Raw genomic sequence first — 22,569 nt, forward strand, 5'->3', positions numbered from 1 at the left:
GGGCCCAGAGAAGGAGCTGGAGGAACTAGATGTACCACGTGAAGGCAGCACAAAACCAGCTCTGCTTGGAAGGGGACCAGTGTAAAGTAGGGGGTGGTGGAGCCCAGGGCTCGGCTAACAGGGGCTGCGGGTTGGGAGTGAGGGGCACCTGCAGAGCTGTGGGGGGAGCCCAGGGCTGGGCTAGCAGGGGCTGCGGGTCGGGAGTGAGGGGCACCGGCAGAGCTGTGGCGGGGGAGCCCAGGGCCTACAGGTCCCGAAGAAGGGGTGCTGGTAACTAAGCCCCCTTCAGGCCCAGATCTAGCCAGCGCCCCCAGCCCCTCCACCCAGGGCTTTGGTCCCTCACTTGCCCGTGGCACATTGCCAGGGCCACGGGTTGCCGCGGGGACGGGTCTCACCTCCTTCGTCTCCGGCTCCATCAGACTCTCTTCGTCCTGGCTCACTATGCGATGGCGCACGACCAGAGCAGCTTCCCGGAGCCCGAGCGCTTCCTGCCCCAGCGCTGGCTCCGGGGCCATGGCTCCGCCCACCACCCCTTCAGCTCCATCCCCTTCGGCTACGGGGTCCGCGGCTGCCTGGGCCGGCGCATCGCCGAGCTGGAGATGCACCTGGCTCTGGCCAGGGTGAGTGGGGACCCCGCGGTGCCAGCGGGCGGACGGGGGGAATTGGCCACGGGCCACGGGCCACGGGCCGCAGGACGGAGCTCCAAGGGCCGGAGCTGCAGACACCCCCCCTCCCATCAGAGAGATGCGCTGCCCCCAGGTCTCAGGGGTGCTACGTGACTCTATGCCCCAAGAGGGGGAACTCAGTGTCCCCCCACCCTGCAGGAGCCGACTGCCCCAGCCACGGCACAAGCCCCCAGACAGGGCCCGTGTGCACAACCACTAGGGGAGAATCCCCCTGGGGGGGCAGAAGGGGGCTCTGGGGCATTGGAGAGATGAGACGTCTCCTTCTCCTTACAGATCGCCCGGACGTTCGAGCTGCGGCCGGACCCCCAGGGCACGGAGGTGAAGTCTGTCTCCCGCATTGTCCTGGTGCCCAACAAGCCCATCAACCTGCAGTTCATTGCCCGGCCGCCGGCCCCCTGAACGCGCCCACCCTGCATTGCTCCTCCCACACCCTGGCCAGGGCACCGTGCGAGTCCGCCCCTCACTTGGGCCTGCCGGGCAGGACGGGTCTGCCCTGGGCCCGGCTCTCTCCCCGTCAGGCCCTGGTGACGGCAGCTGCCCACGGATCAGGCTGGAGGTGGGATCTCGGCTGGCGGGGGCGGGGCAGCCGTGGGATCTCAATGTAGCTGGAATCAGTGGGTGTTCCTGGGCCTGTCGCTCTCCAACGTTACGGGGGGTTGAACAGCGTCTGGGGATCTCACACCACCCCGAAGAGCAGCTTGCCCCCCTCTCCCTCGCCCTGATCTCCCCCTGCCCCAGGGCTGCCCATTCCTGGCTGGGGGAGTGCAGGGCTGGGCGGAGGGAGGGGTTGTGGGTTTTGCCCCAGGGAGAAGCCCCAATGTGCCCCCGCTGCTCTAGCGCCACCTAGGCCCTCCCCGCTGTCATAAACATACAGCTCCGGGGAGCATCAAATCCCTCCTTTACCTGTAAAGGGTTAAGAAGCTCAGATAATCTGGTTGGCACCTGACCAAAAGGACAATAAGGGGAGACGATCCTTTCAAATCTCGGGGGGAGGTTTTTGTTTGTACCTCTTTGTGTTTCTCTCCCGGCCAAATGGACCAGGGCAGGAAAAAACCCTCTCTTAAAGCCCTACCTGAAATAAGCATCTAAGATTACAAACAGTGTAAGTAAGGCAAGGAAATGCGTTCGATTATCTTTTGTTTTAGCTTGTGAATTTTCCCTAGGCTAAGAGGGAGATTTATTCCTGTTTTTTGTAACTTTACAATTTTGCCTAGAGGGGAATCCTCTGTGTTTTAAATCTTATTACCCTGTAAAATTATCTTCCATCCTAATTTCACAGAGGTGCTTCTTTTACTTTTTTCTTTATAATAAAGTTCTGCTTTTAAGAACCTGATTGGTTTTCAGTGTCCTAAAACCCAGGGTCTGGTCTGTGCTCACCTGGTTTACCTATCGGTTGGTAGATTATTCTCAAGCCTCCCCAGGAAAGCGGGTGAAGGGGCTTGGGGGATATTTGTGTGTGGGGGGGTAGGGCTCTAAGTGGCCCCTCCCTGAATGTTTGTTTAAATCACTTAGTGGTGGCAGCAATACCGCCCAAGGAGAAGGGAAGGAATTGTGCCTTGGGGAGTTTTTAACCTAAGCTGGTAGAAATAAGCTTAGAGGGTCTTTCATGCGGGTCCCCACATCTGTACCCCAGAATTCAGAGTGGGGAGGGAACCCTGACACCCACATACACCCCTTCCCCCCCCCCGGGACAATTTCTGTCGTGGGCGCCGCCAGGGGGGACCCGTCCAGCTGTGCCACCCTGCGGAATGGACAGGCCTGGCCGGAGCTCGGCTGCAGCTCCATTAACCTCTGCAACCGGCCTGCTGCCTGGATCTGGGGCTAACGCACAGGGCTGGGCACCAGGACTCCTGGGTTCAAACCCCAACGCTGACCCTGACTCATCCCCGCCGTGGCCCTGAGGCCCTGGGGCTAGCAGCAAAGCAGGGACAGCACTGGTGAGCAACCTGCCCCGTGTTTGCAAACTCCCAGCTCCCCCGGGCGGCCGGGGCTTGGGACAGGGGGGCTGGGGAGCCAGCGCTGCCCCGGGGGCAGGTGGGGGGATCCCGTAACCCAGCTGAGAGCAGCAATAAAGCACCAAGCGTTGAGCTCCTGCAGCGCTGGGTTTGAGTGATGTGGAGGGTGGGGGGGGGCAGCCCCATTCCCTGGGGCCAGTGAGCACCCGCCTCGGCTCAGCTGCAGCACCAGGCCAGGGGAGGGGGCACGGGCCTGATTTGGAGGTCGGGGGGGGGGACGAGAGGTTGGCGTGATGGGGGCAGCTTGGCATGTGGCTGCAGTTCCTGGGCTACGCTGGGCCCCCAGACCCGGGCTCCCCCACTGCAAAGCAACCAGCCCCTCGGCTCGGCCTGCTGCCAGCCCAGGCTTTGCTGCCACACTGGCACGTCACCGGGCGGTGGCAGCCCCGACCCGCCGGGTGCCCGTGGGCAGTGGGGCCCCGCGTTCGCCAGGCTGCGGCTCACTCCCGAGCAGCGTTTCTGTGGCAGGCGAACGAAAGCAGACCAGGGAGAAGGAAAGGCCTGAGGCACACGGGGGAGTGCGGCCTGGCCCAGAGTGGGGGGGCCCGACCCCAGGCCAGCCGTGGATGGGGGTTTGCCTCAGCTCTGCCGTGGGTCTGAGACCCCGGGTTCTTCTCCCAGGAGCCAGGCTCACTCTGCTGCCAGCTTGGCCCCACGTGTGCCAGGCCCCCGATGCTCCTGGACAGAGTCGCCCCAAGGGAAGCCCTGGGGCCAGGGGCTGGCTGGCCTGCCCTACTGCCCCACCTCCCCCCACCCGCCTCTTCCCCATGCCACACTGACAAACCCACTCCGTCAGCAGGACAGGGCGTCTCACTCATGGGTGCTCCAGCCCAATCACCCCTTGGCCGTCCCGGGGTGGGGAGGGGGATAAAGGCCCCCACCCCCACAGGGTGAGATCTCCCTCTCCAGAAACCATCCCAGGCCCTTACCCGCCTTGCCCATTTCCTCCGTGGTGCTACCCTCTGCCCGTCAGGGAGGGTGGCCCAGAACCTCCCCCCAGCTGGAAGGCACCAGATGCCACCACAGTGAACTGCCCCCAACGGCGTCCGAGGAAAAGGTTCCCCTTGGCAAGACACGGCACTGCCCCCAGGGCCCTCTCACCTCTGCCAGCCCCCTGGCCACGCCCTCACCCCCACGACTGCCCCCTGGCCTGGGGTTCCCCAGGGCTCTGGCCGCGCACCACGGCTGGCTGCTGGAAACGCCCGCGGAGCCCTGGGCCTGGGTGGCACCAACCACTGATGGTCCAGTGGGATTCTGCAGCCCAGGCGCCGGGCTGGGATCCCGGCGGGCCGGTTTTGGCTCAGTTCAGATTAGCAGGCGTTGCTGGGGGCATCCCCCCTTTGGCTAATGACCCCCAGTTCTGGGCTCTCTTGGAAGAGCTCGGGCTCTGGGGTGGCTAGTGCCCTCCAGCTCAGCTGCCCTAAATAATCACCCAAGGCCAGGTGCCAGCCTGTTCCCAGCTTGGAGAGCAGCGGGCATGACCCTCCAGCTGCCGCGCTGCCCATTCCCCTGGACCCGTGTTATGCCAGCGCCACCTGGTGCCTCGGCCCGCCAGAGGGCTCAGTTGGGACGCTCAGAGCCCGCGGCCAAGGGCCAATCTCGGGCATGAAGGCACCCGGAGAGGAGCCCATAATGTCTGGCGTTTGCTCCAGGGTTGGCCCTGGGTCAGGATGGGGGAAGGGGTATTTGCCACCCGTGGGGCATGATACAAGGTGCCACGGGCAGAGGGGGAGCAATGAGGAATGTCAGCCTGGTGCCCGGCGAGGGACGATGTTACATGCCCAGCGTTCAGGAGGAGTGGCACAGCCAGCCACGAATTAAATACACATACCCCCACGCGTGGCCCCTGGCGCTCACCGGCTACCCTACAATAACACGCACCGCCCAGCGCCACAGTACCCAGCCAGCGTGGGCTGCCCACCAGTAACAACCCAGTGTGCGGAGCTCAGCGTCCAGAACCGCCAACAACGCAGGGGGAGCAACCCCACAACAACGGGAGGGGCACACCCGAGTGACCCTACAATAACAACCCCCTGCACTAACAAAGCAGTATGCCAACACAGCGGAGGGGTGGAAGCCATCGGGGTAAGGGGCACTTTAGTCTCGTTCCTCAGGGGCGTTATATACACCAGCTCCAGCGCCAGAGGGAGCGGCCGGGCGGAACCGGAGCTGAGGCGACAGACGCGCTTTGCCTTGCAAGGAGGCTGGGGGGGCCGGGAGCTCTGTGGCGGGGCTGGACTTTGCGGGTGTCTCCCGTGTCACTTGAGCTTTGCTTTATACATGACGCCTGCCCCCGGCCCCGTGGGGCCTGGTGGCTCTTCCCTGGGCCAGGCCCGGCCAGGTTCCAAGCCAAGCGCAGTCCCGGCGCGTGCCAGGGGGCAGCTCCGTGTCTATGGCCGCTTGGCTTCCTCGTGTCCTGCCGCTCATCAGCTCCCAGAGAGAGCAACCCCAAGGCACAGACAGTCCCAGAAGTGGAGTCACCGGCCAGGCTCCGCCATGGCCTCCCACGCGGCCGTCCTCCCCCGGGCAGCACCAAGGGGCCATCCAGACAGTCGTGGCAGCAGCCCTCCCCGGCACCTTCAGAGTGAATGCCGGCTGATGCCTGCAGAAAACCAGGGATGGGGGTTACCAGGATGCAGCAGCTGCCCCCACTCCCCCCTCCCCCCGCCAGCTGCCAGGGGACCCGGCCCTGCCAGCCGCGTCTCCATGCACCCACTGCAGGCCTGTTCAGACGACAGGTCCCAGCATGCAATACACTGGTAGGGTTTTGCACCCTGGGACTTGTAGCTGCCATGGGCTGCCCCCCAGTGTGACCTCAAGCCACCGCCGACCCGTGGCCAACGCTGTGGCTCAGGGAGACGTGCAGACACAGCAGATCGCACCCGCGGGCACGGCCCCATCCTCCCGGGGTGCTCCCAGCTGGCTGGGCAAACGCCCCGGCGGGCGGACGGCAGAGCTCAGCCCCGTGGCCGTTCCAGTGCCGGTGCGGAGAGCAGGAGTCACGGGACTAAAGACGCCGGGGAGGCCAGGAACCAGCCTGTCCCCTTGGCTACGGCTCCAAACCGGGCAGCGGGATCCGGCCATTTGCCCAAGTCCGGGGCCAGCAAAGAGCTGGCAGCTGAGAATGGCTCCCACTCGGATACGGGCCACCCGCAGCCAGGTTAGAACCGGGGCCCTCCGGGCAGCAGGCCCCATGCCCAGTGCCCCCAAGCCATCCCTCCTCCACCCGCCTGGGCCAGTACCCTGCCCATCCCGCCATCCACAGCTCCTGGCCCCCGTTCTGGCCTCAAACTGAGGTGACTGGCTGAAGGGGGGGGGGAGACAGTAAGGTGGGCGCATGCCGGAGGAAAGGCCCCACTGTGCCCAGGGGCATGGGGGGGGGCTTGGGCCCCAGGCCTCTCGGAAGCTCTGCCAAGCAGCCTTCTGCAGAGCCACCGGCAAACGCGTTCCCCCCACAAGTGCTACCCCTATCTGTGCCCAGCCAGGCGCGAAACCAAGGCAGATACTGTGACGCAATGGGACTGTTCTTAATGTTTTCTCTGAATACTGTGTGGGTGCCTCAGTTTCCCCTATGCAGTTCTTAAGTATCTAGGTGGTGGGATAAGGGGGTGTGATGGTTGCAGAGCCCGAGAGGGCCAGTGTGATGGTGTCTGCACAGAGAAGGGCCGACATCCTGCCTCCTGGCAGCTGATGGCCTGGGCCCCTCCTTAGCAAAGGTGCCAACTGAAGGTGCTGGAGAACAAAGTGATCAGGTGACCTCCTGGCCCGGGAAAGAGACAAAGGGAGAGGAGGGGCTGGAGAGTTTCAGTTTGGAGCTGGCTGGAGAAATGGAGGGGAGCCCAGACAGGGCTCTGGCCTCCCCTGGCCCCCCAAGATGGACCTGACTGAGGGGGTCCTGCTGTCTGTACCTGCAAGACCTGTCTTGGACTGTGTTCCTGTCGTCTAATAAACCTTCTGTGTTACTGGCGGGCGGAGAGTCCTGGGGAATCGCAGGTAGCCGGGGGTGCAGGGCCTGGGCTCCCCCACACTCCGTGGCACACACAACACACACCCAGCAATGGCGGCTGCGATTTGCCCTTAGCCCCTGCGGCCGGAGTGGGGGCCGGTCCCCCATTGGCACAGGGGTTCCGAGTCCGGGGGAGCCGGGACGGAGCCCTCGGCGGTGACCGGACGTGGCGCCGTGGGAGGCCAGGCCCTACGGCTGCAGAGCAATACAGATCTGCAGAGCCGGCCGGGCGGGGGTCCCAGGAGCGTACCCCGTCCCGTGGGGGTGGCAAGGCGGCAGCGAGCGGCGGGGGAGGAGGCCGAGGGCTGAGCCTACCTGAGCCAGAGAGAAGCGGAGGAAATGGAGGGTGCAGATGGAGACAGGACGGAGCGTCGCGGGCTTAAGAGTTAAGAGCATCGATACCTGCGGGCGACAGCACCAGGGCCTGCAGGATGTCAGACAGGGAGACGATGCCCCGCAACGACTTCTTCTCGTCCACCAGTACCAGGCGATGGACCTGCCGGCCGAGTGAGACCCGCGTCAGCCTCACCTGCGGGGCCAGGGCGGGCAGGGAGCGGGCATAGTGGGGGGATCGGGGTCTGTCAGTGGGGGCTGGGTCAGAGGGGGTATGTGGGGGGATCAGGATCAGTCAGTGGGGGCTGGGTCAGAGGGGGTATGTGGGGCGATCGGGGTCAGTCAGTGGGGGCTGGGTCAGAGGGGGCATCGTGGGGCGATCGGGGTCAGTCAGTGGGGGCTGGGTCAGAGGGGGTATGTGGGGGGATCAGGGTCAGTCAGTGGGGGGGCTGGGTCAGAGGGGGTGTGACGAAGTGGGATAGTTCTTCATGTTTCCTCTGAATACTGTGTGGGTGCCTCAGTTTCCCCTATGCAGTTCTTAAGTCTCTAGGTGGTGGGATAAAGGCCAGTGTGCATAAATGGCCGACACTCTGTCTCCTGGCAACTAATGGCCGGGCCCTTCCCCCCTGCAAGGAGATGCTAAAGGTGTGTGAGAACAAAGAGGTCAGGTGACCTCCTGGCCCGGGAAAGGAACTCAGCAGAGAAGGAGGGGCTGAAGGGGGTTTCGGTTTGGAGCTGGCTGGGGATGGGGAGTGAGGGCAGACGGGGGTGTCTGGCTCGCTGCCCCTGTCACATTATTGATTTGAACTGGGACCATATAGAACATGGTTGCAACCAAAGTCCTGTAGTGGCACCAAATCTTGTATAAAGGGGGTCAAATGAGGTGGCTAAGACGAGGTTCTGGTTTGCTGGTTAGGATTATGCTGTCTATATGTGTGTATCAGTTTTGTAGTTGAAGTTATGAATATTGGCTCCATACTGTCTGTATTTCAAACCTATGCTGTGCTTCTGGAAGACATCCCAGACAAGTTGGTGTTAGCTCTGCCTAGCCTGCTTGATGGCCCATTAAGGACCATCAGCTACACAACTGACCCATTGAGAGAAGGCAGATACACCTTGTAACTCAGCAAGGTATGCAGGGACTGGCCCATGTGACTCCAGACTCCATTTTGCTGTAATTTTCCACAGTAAGAACAAAGAGATGATCTTACACCTGGAAAAGATTATAAAAGGCTGATGCCTGATCTCCATCTTGTCTTCAATCCTGCTTCATACCTCTGGAGGGACTTTGCTACAAATGGAAGCTCTGAACAAAGGACTGAATGATGTTCCAGAGACTTGATTTGAACCTCACTGCTGCAAGCCTGAACCAAGAACTGTGCCATTACTGTATGGAATTGATTCCATTTAACCAATTCTAGCTCTCATCTCTGTCTTTTTCCTTTTATGAATAAACCTTTAGATTCTAAAGGATTGGCAACAGCGTGATTTGTGGGTAAGATCTGATTTGTATATTGACCTGGGTCTGGGGCTTGGTCCTTTGGGATCAGGAGAACCTTTTTTCTTTTACTGGGGTATTGGTTTTCATAACCATTCGTCCCCATAACGAGTGGCACTGGTGGTGATACTGGAAAACTGGAGTGTCTAAGGGAATTACTTGTGTGACTTGTGGTTAGCCAGTGGGGTGAGACCAAAGTCCTCTTTGTCTGGCTCGTTTGGTTTGCCTTAGAGGTGGAAAAACCCCAGCCTTGGGCCGTAACTGTCCTGTTTAAGCAATTTGTCCTGAATTGGCACTCTCAGTTAGGTCCCGCCAGAACCAGCATCGTTACAGCCCCCCAAAATGGACCCGGCTGAGGGGTCCTGTTCTCTGTACCTACAAACTCTGTTTTAGACCGTGTTCCTGTCATCTAATAAACCTCTGTTTTACTGGCTGGCTGAGAGTCACGTCTGACTGCAAAGTGGGGGTGCAGAACCCTCTGGCTTCCCCAGGACCCCGCCGGGGCGGACTCGCTGTGGGAAGCGCACGGAGGGGCATATGCTGAATGCTCCAAGGTCAAACCCAGGAAGGTGAAGCCGTGTGAGCGTCTTGCCCTGGAGACAGTCTGCTCACAGAGAAGAGACTTCCCCAGAGTCCTGCCTGGCTTCATAGGGAGCAGTTCCCGAGCATCGCCCGGGGACTCCATGACAGGGGGTACTCGGGGGATCAGGGTAACTCAGTGGGGGCTGGGTCACTGGGGGTATATGGCAGTGGATCAGGGTCAGCGAGAGCCCATGGGGGGGGACAGACCCCTGTCGGGGGTCACAAAGGGGGTGAGCCTCACCGAGGATCTGCCAGGAGACCTGGGGCAGTGCTGGAGTCGGGGTGAGGGAAGCGAGTCCGGGGACAGATGAAGCCGAGCGGGGGGACAGGCGGATGCTCAGATGGGGCCCGGGTCCAGGGGCCCGGCCCAGCACTGGCCCCGGAGGCCGGGAGCAGGATCGGAGTCCTACCTGCTCCTTTACGATGCGGTCGATGACGTCGCCCATGGTCTCGTGGGGGTGGCAGGTGAGCACCCCCTCCAGGCAGACCGTTCGCCGCTTCAGCGCCTCCCGTACGCTCATGTCCAGGTTGTTGTAGGTCTTCTGGGCAGCTAGGTGCTGGGGGCAGGGGACAGACGGCCGTGGTCAGGGTCCAGGCATGGCACCGGAGATGCCTGCCCCCTTGTGTGAGATGGGGGGTTAGCCCCACTGTCTCTGCCACCCCACAGCCCGAGCTAGTGGATTCGCCTTCACTCCCCCCCTAAGCTCTTGCCCTGTCAAACAGCCGCCATGCTCTGCCCCAGAGGGGGCTGCACTGTGGTGGCGGGGAAAGGATCCCTGCCCGGCACTCTGGGGTGGAAGGAGTGAGGAGGAGGGGAGGGGAGGTAACGGCCCGTGGCCGCTGCCTAGAGCCCAGCGATCCAGCCCCAGTGCTGATACTCACGATCACGTCGAACCTGGAGTACAGGCCCACAACCTCCCCTGGAAGGAGAGAGAGAGAGAGAGAGAGTGCCGGGGTTACTGGTGGAGCAGAGCAGGGCGGTGGGGGGCACTGGGGTCAGATGGGCAGCCCAGGCATGATGGGGACAGTGGGTCACAAAGGGGGATCCAAGGAGCCCCGGTTCCTACAGCGATTCTGGGAGCGAGCCGTGGCTCAGGGGAAGACAAGGCCGGTGCCGGTGTGGGGTGGGCATGGCACAGCGGGACGGGGGGAGGGGACAGTGGGTGCTCAGGATGGCTGTGGGTTGGGGGACTAAAGGAGGGCAGCTGGAGGAGCTGTGACATTATTGATATAATCTGGGACCATATAGAACATGGTTGCAACCAAAGTCCTGTAGTGGCACCAAATCTTGTATAAAGGGGGTCAAATGAGGTGTCTAAGACAAGGTTATGATTTGCTGGTTAGGATTATGCTGTCTATATGTGTGTATCAATTTTGTAGTTGAAGTTATGAATATTGGCTCTAGACTGTCTGTATTTCAAACCTATGCTGTGCTTCTGGGAGACACCCCAGACATTTGGTGTCAGCTCTGCCTAGCCTGCTGGATGGCCCATTAAGGACCATCAGCGACACAACTGACCCATTGAGAGAAGGCAGATACGCCTTGTAACTCAGCAAAGTATGCAGGGACTGGCCCATGTGACTCCAGACTCCATTTTGCTGTAATTTTCCACAGTGAGAACAAAGGTGTGTGTGACGAAGTGGGGCTGTTCTTAATGTTTCCTCTGAATACTGTGTGGGTGCCTCAGTTTCCCCTATGCATTTCTTAAGTCTCTAGGGGGTGAGATTGTTGCAGAGCAAAGGGCCAGTGTGCATAAATGGCCGACACTCTGTCTCCTGGCAACTAATGGCCGGGGCCCTTCCCCCCTGCAAGGAGATGCTGAAGGTGTTGAAGAACAAAGGGATCAGGTGACCTCCTGGCCCAGGAAAGGGACAAAGCCCAGAGGAGGAGGGGCTGGAGGGTGAGTTAGTTTGGAGCTGGCTGGGGACAGGGAGTGAGGGCAGACGTTGGTGTCTGGCTCGTTGGGCCCCAGGATGGACCCGGCTGAGGGATCCTGTTCTCTGTACCTATAAGCTCTGTTTTAGACCATGTTCCTGTCATCTAATAAACCTCTGTGTTACTGGCTGGCTGAGAGTCACGTCTGACTGCGAAGTGGGGGGTGCAGAACCCTGTGGCTTCCCCAGGACCCCGCCGGGGCAGACTCGCTGTGGGAAGCGCACGGAGGGGCATATGCTGAATGCTCCAAGGAGAGACCCAGGAAGGTGAAGCCGTGTGAGCTTCTTGCTCTGAAGACGGTCTGCTCCGAGGGAGAGGAGGCTCCCCAGAGTCCTGACTGGCTTTGTGGGGAGCAGTTCCAGAGCATCGCCCGGGGACTCCGGGACACGGTGTTCTTCTAACACCTGGAAATGACTATAAAAGGCTGATGCCTCATCTCCATCTTGTCTTCAATCCTGCTTCTTATCTCTGGAGGGACTTTGCTACAAGCTGAAGCTTTGAACAAAGGACTGAGGACCCATCCCAGCTGGGGATGTTCCAGAGACTTGATTTGAACCTGCAGTTTATTCCATCGCTGCTGCAAGCCTGAACCAAGAACTGTGCCATTACTGTATGGAATTGATTCCATTTAACCAATTCTAGCTCTCATCTCTGTCTTTTTCCTTTTATGAATAAACCTTTAGATTTTAGATTCTAAAGGATTGGCAACAGCGTGATTTGTGGGTAAGATCTGATTTGTATATTGACCTGGGTCTGGGGCTTGGTCCTTTGGGATCGGGAGAACCTTTTTTCTTTTATTGGGGTATTGGTTTTCATAACCATTTGTCCCCATAACGAGTGGCACTGGTGGTGATACTGGGAAACTGGAGTGCCTAAGGGAATTGCTTGTGTGACTTGTGGTTAGCCAGTGGGGTGAGACCAAAGTCCTCTTTATCTGGCTGGTTTGGTTTGCCTTAGAGGTGGAAAAACCCCAGCCTTGGGCTGTAACTGTTTGAGCAATTTGTCCTAAATTGGTCCCGCCAGAACCAGCATCGTTACAGGAGCCCAGAGGGGGGATCCTGGAGGTGGACTGGGACCAGAGAGGCCAGGGAGACGGGCTGCCCGGTGTGCCCTGGAGTCTCTGCCCGTACCGGCTTCATTTGTGACGGGCAGCGCCGACACCCGGCGGTCCACGAAGATCTCCAGGGCCATGTAGACGGGTGCCGTCTCCAGCACCTGGGCGATGTCCCGGAAGGTGCCCACGCCCAGCTCCTGGATGGTTCTGTGCAGGAAGCGCGGCTTGGGCAGCATGGCTCCCTGCAGCGGGAGAAGGGCAGTGATCAGGGGCAGCTCCGGGCACACACCGAGGGCTCTCTGCTGCCGGAGGCGGCTAGGCCGGCAGGGACGGGGCTCGGGTTTGCATTCTGGGCTCACGCTGGGCAGTGCTCTGGGCTCTAGGGCAGCACGAGGTGACACCCTCCAGTCCCCACTGCTGGTCCCGGGCTCCCTTGCATCAGGCCAAGGGCAACGGCCCAGCAGATCCCCCCAGCCATGGTACAGTGCAGCAAGTGAGGAGCTAGGTACATGCACATGCCCTGCACACACACTGCGTGCACGCACAACCCGCATGTACACCCCACACACACGCACACACACTGCGTGCACGCACGTACACCCCCCCACACACTGTGTCCACGCACAACCCGCACGTACAACCCACACACGCACACACACTGCGTGCACGCACGTACACCCCACACACGCACACACACTGCGTGCACGCACCTACACCCCCCCACACACTGCATGCACGCACAATCCGCACGTACATCTCACACACACCCCCACACACACTGCATGCACGCACAACCTGCACATACACACACACACCCCACACACACTGCATGCACGCACAACCCGCACATAAACCCACCCACACATACGCATACACAAACTTACACACCACCCCACACACACTGCATGCACGCACAACCCGCACATAAACCCACCCACACATACGCATACACAAACTTACACACCACCCCACACACACTGCATGCACGCACAACCCGCACGTACACCTCACACACACTGCATGCACCCACAACCCGCACATACACCCACCCACACGTACACACACACACACATACAAACCACCCCACACACACACTGCATGCACACACAACCTGCACATACACCCCACCCACAGACACTACATACACACACAACCCTAACATACACCCCACATACACACCGCATGCTCCCTGCATGCACACACCCCATGCACACATGCTGCATGCATGCAGCCCTTCACATGCACAACAAATGCCTGTGTGTAACACGTGGGGGGCTGCAGGCATGTGCCCATTTGCACCCGCTGCACGAATACCCCCCCCCGCCTGTACACCTCCATCACCCCCTGCCCAAAGGCAGACACTTCTCGACACCCGACCCACGGCCATGTCTGCCTGCACACAGCAACCCTCCCCCCACGCCCCGGCCTGCGCTGGCCCCCAACACAGGCGGCCCCCAACACAGGCCACCCCTCCGCCGCCCCATGCACCCTGCTACACGCCCCACGCCCCCCGCACGGACAGGCCTAACCCCCCCCCCCGCACCAGCCCCTGGGCGCAGCAGGCACTGCAAGGTCGCTGCCGGCACAAGGGTGCCACCCTCCCATACCCCCCCATGGGGGCGATCTGGGGGGCCGAGGGGCTGGCTCAGCAATTCCTGGAGGGGCCCTGATGCCCCCCAGCCTCCTCCCCACTCACGAAGATGTGGAGGAACTTGAGGATGCGCTTGTGCGTCAGGATGTGCAGGACGTTCCCGGACACGGGCTCGATCACCGGCAGCCGGTGGATCCGGTTCTTGATCAGGCGGTAGACGGCGTCGAAGAGGCTGGGGGAGACCGAGGCAGTGATATGGGCAGGGTGGGGGGTGGGCTGGGCAGGAATTGCAGGGCCCTCTGGAGTAATACCAGGGAGTGGGGGCTCCAGGGGTCTGCTGCTCCCCCTCCTTGGCCCCATCGCCCCAGACTCTTGCCCCCCCTCAGATCTAGCCCGGTGTTATATTCTGCCAATTGGGGGGTTCTGGTCCTGCCCCTGCCAGCCCCCCACCCTGCCCCCCATCACGCCCAGGATGGCAGACCAAGGTTAGAGCAGTGGCCTGGGGGCCCGGACACCTGGGTTGTTTCTTGGCCTCACCCCCTCATCTCCCAACCGCCCCCCCAGCTCTCCTTACTGCCCCCCATAACATCCCCACCCCTTGGCTCCCTTGTGGGGCAGACTCTGTGTAGGGCCTGCCCCAGCTCCCCACCCGGGCTCTCACCTGGACCAGCCTGGCTCTAGGGGCTGCGGCAGCCAGGTCCTGGCAGGCTCCATCTGGGGCGGCCAGTGGGGCTGCAGTGGGGGCAGCCGGCCCAGAGACAGGCACCCCCCCCCATTGGTGTTCCCCACATGTGGCTGGGGGTGGATTTACCTGTCATCGGGGGAGATGGAGACCAGGGGCTTCAGGGAGCCTTGCAGATAAACCTCTGGAAAGGAAACAGGGCGTGATCTGCTCAATGCTTGTGGCACCTGAGAGACTAACACGGTTATTGGGCATAAGCTTTCGTGGGCTAGAACCCACTTCATCAGGGGAGCCGAGGGGGCGAGCTGGGGGCCGAGGGGGCGGACAGATAGATGGGGTGACCTGGGGGTCGAGGCTCTGGGGGGGCGAACAGGGAGCCGAGGGGGGTGAGTGGGGAGCCGAGGCTGCGGGTTGGCGGAGGGGGCGAGCAGGGGGGCTGGAGTCTGCCCTGGTCTCCGCCAGGGCATGGCTGGGGCGCCAGGGCAGCAGGGTGCAGGTGCCAGACAGCTCAGGCCCGTGGGGCAGGCTGGGGCGGGCAGATCCTCTGAGCAGGGGCAGCAGCATCTGACCTGCAGCTCCCGGTGCCCAGGGCAGCCCCCCGCAAGGGATCAGGGCCCGGGGGGGGGCGGATCAGGCAGGGGAAGGATCTGTAACTCCCACCGCCCCAACGCACCCCCACCTCACCCCCCCACCCCCATGCTATACACCCCCCCAGGCCCCTGCACCTACACACACCTTCCCTCCTCCCCCTCTTTCCCCTTCTCCCTACCTCGCCAGGTCTCAATTTTATGTTCTTCCAGCTCATAGATCTGCACCTGCAATGCAGGGAGAGGGGGTGAGGCAGGATGCCCGGACAGGTGGCAAACAGGGACCCGTTGGGGGGCTGCTGGGGAACTGCCTCTGGTCAGGGGCTGCCTTTGGCTGCGCGACTCCCAAGGGGGACTTCAACGGGGTGGCAATGTGGCCCCCCCTTGGCGTCAGATGGCCGTTCAGGCCCCACCGGCGTCACACGCCACACTGGGGAGGCAGATCCCAAAGGCAGGGCACCCACACGGACGTACCCGGGGTCTGCCCGAGCAGGTCTGCCCACAGGCCCATCTAGCCTGGGATCCTGTCTCCTCCCATGACTGGCACCAGGACGGACGTGGCCCAGGGGACACGCTCTGCCTCTAGCACTAACACAGCTCCCCCCTCCCAGCTCCTCCCTGCCTTGCCCCCACACCAGGAGCTCAACGGCCCCGGCACGTGCCCAGCGGTGTAACATCCTGCCCGCCCTTCTTCCCACCCCACAAGCGGTTCCTGAGCCCTCTCCCCGCCTGCGGGGGGAGTCTGATCTGGGGGGGGAGCCGCCCCCAGGAGGGCAGAGACCTGGCCAGCTCACCAGTGGGGACCGGTAGTAGCGGTGCAGGATGTTGATGAAATCCGTGATGGTCAGCATCCCTGGCGGAAGAGATGGGCAGGGTCAGTGGGGGCAGCTGGCTGGGGGCACCACGGCCATTCCCCAGCGGCTGGCTTCACAGCCCTGCCGGGCAAAGCCATCTGCCCACAGGGCGCACACCGGCTGGGCGGTAGCACCCTCAGCTCCCCACGCAGTGCCCCATGGTACGGCGCCCCCACCCACTCCCAGGAGAAGAGGCAGCCGGGCCCCACGGCCCATTCATGACTTGGCCTCTCCACTGAGCCAGAAACAGGGGCCACCTGGGTGCCAGCCTACAAGGGGTGAACAAATCCAGCGGGTCACGTGCCAGCGGCCGCAGAGCCACTGGCTTCATGGGCGCGAGGCCAAGCAGAGAGGGGTGTGGGAACTGGGCCAGGAGTAAACAGTGCCCTGGAGCAGGAGGGGTTCTGTGCCATGCTGGGCATCAAGGGGGGCGTCGGTGCCACACCGGGCATCGTGGGGGTGGGTGTCGCTGAGACCCCTGCCGATCCAGCAGGGCTTGGGCATCCCAGCGCAGGGCGCATGATGCAGCCCCCCGTTCTGTGCCATCGCGACTAGCCGAGGCTGCCTGGCACTCGCTGCCCCCCGCGGCACTCACCCACAAAGCACTGCTGCTTGCTGTCCCAGAGGGGGGCGGCCCGCACCCCATTGGCCACCAGCGCCAGGAAGGCCTTCTTCATCTGCAAACCGAGCAGAGGGGCTGTGAGACCACTGGTGATGGGGGGGGGGGGGAACGACAGGGCAGCCCCCATTCGCCCCCCACCCTGCCTTACGGGGCTACAGGACTGCTGGGGATGGAGGGAGGGATCGGGCACCTCCAGAACCACTCACCCCGCCTGCCCCCAGCCCCTAACACCCAGGGCAGCCCCATGGCCCAGCCCCTCGGCTCTCACCTGCAGCGTGGTGTCGAACACCAGCAACTTGGAGCTGGTGGGGACAGCGGCATAGCAGTGGTGGTTCCTCAGGAAATGCATGTAGGGCTCGGCCTCGGGGCCCTGGAACGCGGCTTCTGGGCACAGCGCCGGGATCACGGCGGGCAAAGGGAGGCTCCTGGTGTCTGAGTCCACGGCCTCCGCATCGGTGCCAGCGTCGCAGCCAGCCTGCCCAGCCTCGGTGCTCACGCTGGAGCCCATCACCCCAGCATCGGAGCCTGCATCCCTGGTACCGGAGCCATCACTGGAGCCCATCACCCCGGCATCGGAGCCTGTATCCCTGGTACCGGAGCCCATCACCCCAGCATCAGAGCCTGTATCCTTGGTACCGGAGCCATCACTGGAGCCCATCACCCCGGCATCGGAGCCTGCATCCCTGGTACCGGAGCCCTTGCTGGAGCCCCTCACCCTGGCGTTGGAACCTGCATCCTTGGTACCGGAGCCCATCATCCTGGCATCAGCGCCTGCTCTCCTGAGATCTGGATTTAGGCAGGAACCTAGTGGGGCGAGGTCACACACTGGGCCTCCATCCCCGCAGGCCTGGGGCAGGGTGACGCCAGGGGCCCCCACAGCACTTTCTGCTGCCGCGTGAGCCCTTCCCCCTTGAGAAGCTGGCACCTCGCTTTGCCCCAGCCATTCCTGCCCCAAATGCCCACAGCTGGCCGGGCCACGGGCAACATGTGCCAGGGCCCCCAGCCCCGAGTTCGGGGTGCGGCCGGAGCAGTTTCAGGTGCGTCTCAGCCTTGTTTGTGACCGTGACAAGCCAGGGATGTATCTGGGGCTCAGGGTGGCCACTGACTCTCCAGCTGAGTCAGGAAGGGTCGGCCCCCCAGGAAAGGAAGGGGTGGGGCGACGGTCACACTGTCCTCACGGGCATAGGGAATTGGTGGGAGACGCACCTGGGCTCGGGGCATCATCAGGCTGAGCGGGTGCGGCCGCTCTGGTGCCTTTAATTAGCTGTCTAACCAGAAGGGAGAACCAGTACTGAAGGGAGAGGCTGTGGGTCGGGAGGGAGGGGCATCAGCAGAGCAGTACTGAGGTATGGGGGGATACTAGGGGGCTGCGGGTCGGGAGTGAGGGGCATCAGCAGAGCTTGTGGGGCTGAGGAGCGATGCATTCGCTGCACAGATGAGCGAAGCCACTCAACCGGGCAGTGCCCCCCAGCCCACCCGCCGGCCCCCCACCTACCTGCTTCCTCTGAGTGGAGATGTGTGGCCGGCAGCCGTACCTGGGGGGAGAGACAAGAGCCAGCCCATGTGTCTCCAGGAGCCAAGCGCCCACCTGCTCTGTCAGGCTCTCATGCCCATCACCGGGGCATTGGCGCATGGCATGTGCCAAGCCCCCTGCTCGAGGCACCCCAGAGCTTTGCACACGGATCCGCCCCCCACCCGGAGCTGCCCATCTGGAACGCTGGGGAGAGCTGGGCCTGGAGGTGCCAGGCCGGGATCTCCAGCCTGGGCCATGCTGCCCATGGGGCTGGGCGGGGGAGGACCCGCTCCCTGCCTCTTGGGGCTGGCCGGGCAGTTTGGTCACATGCTCGCCGGGCACCAGGCCCAGGGGTCCTATGTCAGCGGGCGACAGAGGACATGCTGCCTTCGCCCTGGCACTGCGGACGGAGAGGGATGTGGGCAGGGGCAGCGGGGAAGATTAGGGGGCTGGCGGGGGCTTGGGAAGAGGCACTGAGGGGCAGCAGGGGAGAGCCAGGAAGGGGCAAAGGGGCTGCCGTGGGGCAGGCCATGAGGGTATGTGGGGTGAGCTGGAGGGAGGGGTGGGAAGCTGGGAGGGGCGAATGGGGGGGGTATGTGGGGTGAGCCGGTGGGAGAGGTGGGAAGCTGGGAGGGGTGAGGGTCCAGTGATCAAGGCCTGGGGCAGAGAGAGAGCCGTGGGGCTGGGCTGGGGGCGACTGGGGGCAGGGCAGTGGAGTTTGCTGAGGGGGCAGCACTGGGGGAGGGGAACCGCTGGAGTCTGGGGTCAGTGGCCGGACCAGCGGTTCCCAGAGGGGCGGAGCCCCCCACCAGGAGCCCCCCATTGGGAGCGACGGGTGCCCGGCCCCTGGCACTGCCCGAGGGGCCACGTCCAGCCCCAGAGCCCCAGTCGTCTCATGCTGACCCCAAAGGGGCCTGGCCCCAGAGAGCCGCTGCAGAGACACTGGAGGCCACACTCCGGGGCCGGTTCATGGTCACACTCCCCAGCCCCTGGAAACTGAGCCCTGGGAGGAGGGGTCATCACAGACACCCCCCTAGAGACAACCCCAGACACACACACACAGACACCCCCTAGAGACAACCCCAGACACACACCTCAGACACCCACACACACAGACCCCCCCAGAGACACCCCCGAGACACACCCCACAGACACCCCCCCTAGAGACACCCCCAGGCACACACACTCCGGGGCCGGTTCATGGTCACACTCCCCAGCCCCTGGAAACTGAGCCCTGGGGGGCATCACAGACACCCCCCCTAGAGACACCCCCCAGACACCCCCAGGCACACACACTAACCCAGACACACGGAGGCCCGGAGAGGCCCAGGGCGGGGGGGGCTGAGCTGCCCCCTAGGGCAGGGGGCGGCCGCTGGCTAGGAACCGGGCGCAGCGAGGTCGTGGGCTGCTCCTGACCAGCACTGGAGGCAGAGGCAGAGGGAGTCCGTCCTCCCCGTTCTGCGGAGCACCACGGCTGTGGCACCCGCTGGCCGTTTGCCCCGGGAGGCCACCCCGGCCCGGCGCTGCTGCCCAAACGGGCGCTCGGGACTCCAGGCAGGAGACGGGGCCACTTGAGCCGGCCTCGAGGTCAGAGCTCCACAGAGCAAGTCTCTCAAGGCTGGGCTTGCGGCTAGGGCACCGGGCCGGGAGGCAGGACGCCTGGGTTCCCTTCCCAGCTCGGGAGGGAATGCACCAGCTCCCGTCTCCTGCCCTCCCGGTGCAAGGGGCGAGCCCACCCAGATCCCTGCCTCCCGCTGCCCTTCCCCCTCGCACTGAGTAGCTGGGACTGGACAATGCGCCTGGCTCTAGCTGGTAGCTGGCTCAGGGACGGGCAGTGGTGCCCGACGCCCACGTTCCCCCAGCTGGGACCGGAGACTCCAGAGCCAGCCCTTGGGGAAACCAGCACGTGGACTGCTCCGTGCCCCCGGGCAGGGCCAGGCTGCACCATGGTGCTTAGCACCAGGCACCGAACCACTATCCCTTCCCCCAAAACCGCTGCCCCTCGGCTGGACCCCAAGGAACCCAGCTGGGGTCTCCCTAAATCGAAGGGTAATCCTCTGATTTTCTCTATTTAAAAAAAAAAATGCAATGGCCAGGAACTGGACAGTCCCGAGCGACCCTACAATAACAACCCCCTGAGCATGAGTGGCCCTGCAAGCAACCCTACAATAATAGAGCAGTGTGCACAGCCCAGCAGCCCCAAAATCACAGTGTGTAAAGACCAGTGTTTACAAGTAACCCTACAATAACAAACTACCATGCATGGCTCAGTATCCACCCAAATCCAGCTCCTGCCAGCAAGCAACCCTACAATAACAAACCAGCACACACAGCCCAGCGCTTGCTAGAACCCTACAATAACAAACTAACATGCCCGCCTCAGCAGCAATCCTACAACAGTCAAACCCTGCCGGGCTGCCCTAGGAAACCCAAACCCAGTGCTCACAACCGAAACCCAGCGTGCCCAGCCCGGCGCTGCGGGGCAACCCTACAATAACAGAGCAGCCTGGCACGCACCGGGAGGGAAAAGCATCGCCGGGGGAAACGCCTGCGGGTGTCAGGTTCCCGCTGGCTGTGCTTTTGTTCCAAACCAGAGCCAAAGGCAGAGTAAACTCAGCCGAGATGGGACTCGCAGCTGGCAGCCTGGAGCGCCTGCCCCGGGGAACCGGCTGGGCACTGCCACAGGGCAGGGCCGGCAGGGGGCAGTGGGCAGCAGCTGGGGGTGACAGGTAGGGAAGGGGGATGGGGAGAAGCCAGGGGGTGGCTGCAGGGGCAGGAGGGGGTCTCGGGGGTGGAGGTGAACGCTGATCTTGCAGGGCTGAAAGGAAGCCGGAAGTCGGTGGGTGCAGTTTGGGACAGGAAGTCCCCCTGGCTTACTCCGAGGGCTGGCACGGCTGCAGGAGGGGCCCAAGGCAATCCCCTCTCCAAGGCCCCTCCCTGGCCAAACAGGGCACCCTGGCCACCCCTCCGGTTTCCTGCCCTACCTGCTGCGCAGCCGGGGCCGTGAGCTGCTCCATGCCAGTCCCCGCGCCAGCGCTGCTATTCTGGGCCTGCCGCTCGCTCCCCAGCCCCGGCAGATTGAGTGTCAGCCCTGGCACCCGCACTGCTGGGATGGGAGCGGCCTGCCAGGCACTCAGCGGAGACACGCTGGAGCCGGCTGGAAGGGCCCGCGGGGCGACGACCAGCAGCCAGACACCTGCTCAACAGACGGCCCCACGGCCACTGCCCGGGCTGCGGGGAGCCCAACAAAACCGTGCCCTGAACTAGAGAGCTGCCCCCCCCCCCCCGGGATGGGGGCTAGCCTGGGAACTGCAGGCAGACAGACAGCCTGGGCTGGGGACAGACAGGGGCAAAGGGCAGAATTTGAGCTCGCCTGGCGCCCGGCTCTGGGGTCCAGATGGGCTCTCCCAGGGGCTGGACGGCACAGCTGGTTCCGCACGGGCACCGCAGCGGGTCGACTCCCCGCTTCCCCTGGGACGGGTGCTGGCAACGCGTGTGAACTCCTTGTGCATCGCACGCTCTGCCCTCGTGTCGAGGGCCTTTCCCCAATGGGTCCAATGACACATATTCCCCCCCCACAGCTTCTCTCTGCAGCTAAATGGGTCGGCCAGAGAGAATGGGCCTGGGGAGAGATGGAGCGAGGGGGGTGTTTGGGGACGGACGGACACACAGATTGGGGAGGGGCAGATGGAGGCGGGTGTTTGGGGATAGACACACAGATGGGGTGTGGATGGATGGGGGGGTGTTTGGGGACGGACACACAGATGGGGTGTGGATGGATGGGGGGGTGTTTGGGGACGGACACACAGATGGGGTGTGGATGGATGGGGGGGTGTTTGGGGACAGACACACAGGTTGGGGGGGGCGGATGGATGGGGGGTGTTTGGGGACAGACACACAGGTTGGGGGGGTGGATGGATGGGGGGTTGTGACAATGCGGTTCTGGCGGAACCCAACTGAGAGTGCCAACTCAGGACAAATTGCTCAAATAGGGCAGTTACAGCCCAAGGCTGGGGTTTTTTCCACCTCTAAGGCAAACCACCAGCCAGACTAAGAGGACTCCAGTCTCACCCCACTGGCTAACTGCAAGTCTCACAAGCAATCTCCTTAGATACTCCAGTTTCCCAGTATTACCACCAGTACCACTCGTTATGGGGACAAATGGTTATGAAAACCAATACCCCAGTAAAAGAAAAAGGTTCTCCTGATCCCAAAGGACCAAGCCCCAGACCCAGGTCAATATACAAATCAGCTCTTACCCACAAATCACGCTGTTGCCGATCCTTTAGAATCTAAAATCTAAAGGTTTATTCATAAAAGGAAAAAGATAGAGATGAGAGTTAGGATTGGTTAAATGGAATCAATTACATACAGTAATGGCAAAGTTCTTGGTTCAGGCTTGCAGCAGCGATGGAATAAACTGCAGGTTCAAATCAAGTCTCTGGAATACATCCCCCGCTGGGATGGGTCCTCAGTCCTTTGTTCAAAGCTTCAGTTTGTAGCAAAGTTCCTCCAGAGGTAAGAAGCAGGATTGAAGACCAGATGGAGATCAGGCATCAGCCTTATATAGTCTTTTCCAGGTGTAAGAACACCTCTTTGTTCTTACTGTG

The 22,569-nt window shown here is 62.4% G+C and overlaps 2 protein-coding genes across 6 annotated transcripts in view; one reads left to right on the forward strand and one right to left on the reverse strand.

Annotated features, from left to right (window-relative positions):
- LOC101943409 (sterol 26-hydroxylase, mitochondrial) overlaps positions 1–2,019 on the forward strand; it is a 23,506-nt gene extending 21,487 nt beyond the window's left edge. For 2 of the 3 annotated variants that reach the window (XM_065561352.1, XM_065561355.1), the window contains 2 exons: positions 420–620; positions 960–2,019. In XM_065561352.1, coding sequence (XP_065417424.1) covers positions 420–620; positions 960–1,085 — 327 coding nt within the window. In that variant the 3' untranslated portion in view covers positions 1,086–2,019. The remainder of the gene's footprint in view (positions 1–419; positions 621–959) is intronic. The other variant, XM_065561353.1, reaches the window with a different exon arrangement.
- On the reverse strand, positions 1,778–21,271 carry PRKAG3 (protein kinase AMP-activated non-catalytic subunit gamma 3). 3 transcript variants are annotated; one of them, XR_010591496.1, is made up of 13 exons: positions 20,944–21,264; positions 17,942–17,981; positions 16,715–17,232; positions 16,420–16,501; positions 15,765–15,823; positions 15,153–15,198; positions 14,513–14,567; positions 13,807–13,933; positions 12,187–12,352; positions 10,003–10,040; positions 9,531–9,677; positions 7,023–7,203; positions 1,778–5,303 (listed from the first exon to the last, which is right to left on the reverse strand). XR_010591496.1 is itself a non-coding variant. In XM_065561356.1 (13 exons), exons 1-13 carry the CDS (start codon positions 20,974–20,976, stop codon positions 5,281–5,283), a joined length of 1,446 nt encoding a protein of 481 aa, XP_065417428.1. In that variant the 5' UTR covers positions 20,977–21,271; the 3' UTR covers positions 1,778–5,280. The 3 variants fall into 3 exon arrangements, 1 of the variants encoding a protein (XP_065417428.1); XR_010591495.1 differs by having other exon boundaries at positions 16,715–17,250; positions 20,944–21,260; XM_065561356.1 differs by having other exon boundaries at positions 7,110–7,203; positions 16,715–17,250; positions 20,944–21,271.
- Positions 21,272–22,569: the final 1,298 nt, after the last annotated feature.

Source organism: Chrysemys picta, chromosome 11, assembly GCF_011386835.1.
Source record: "Chrysemys picta bellii isolate R12L10 chromosome 11, ASM1138683v2, whole genome shotgun sequence".
Taxonomy (NCBI): domain Eukaryota; kingdom Metazoa; phylum Chordata; order Testudines; family Emydidae; genus Chrysemys; species Chrysemys picta.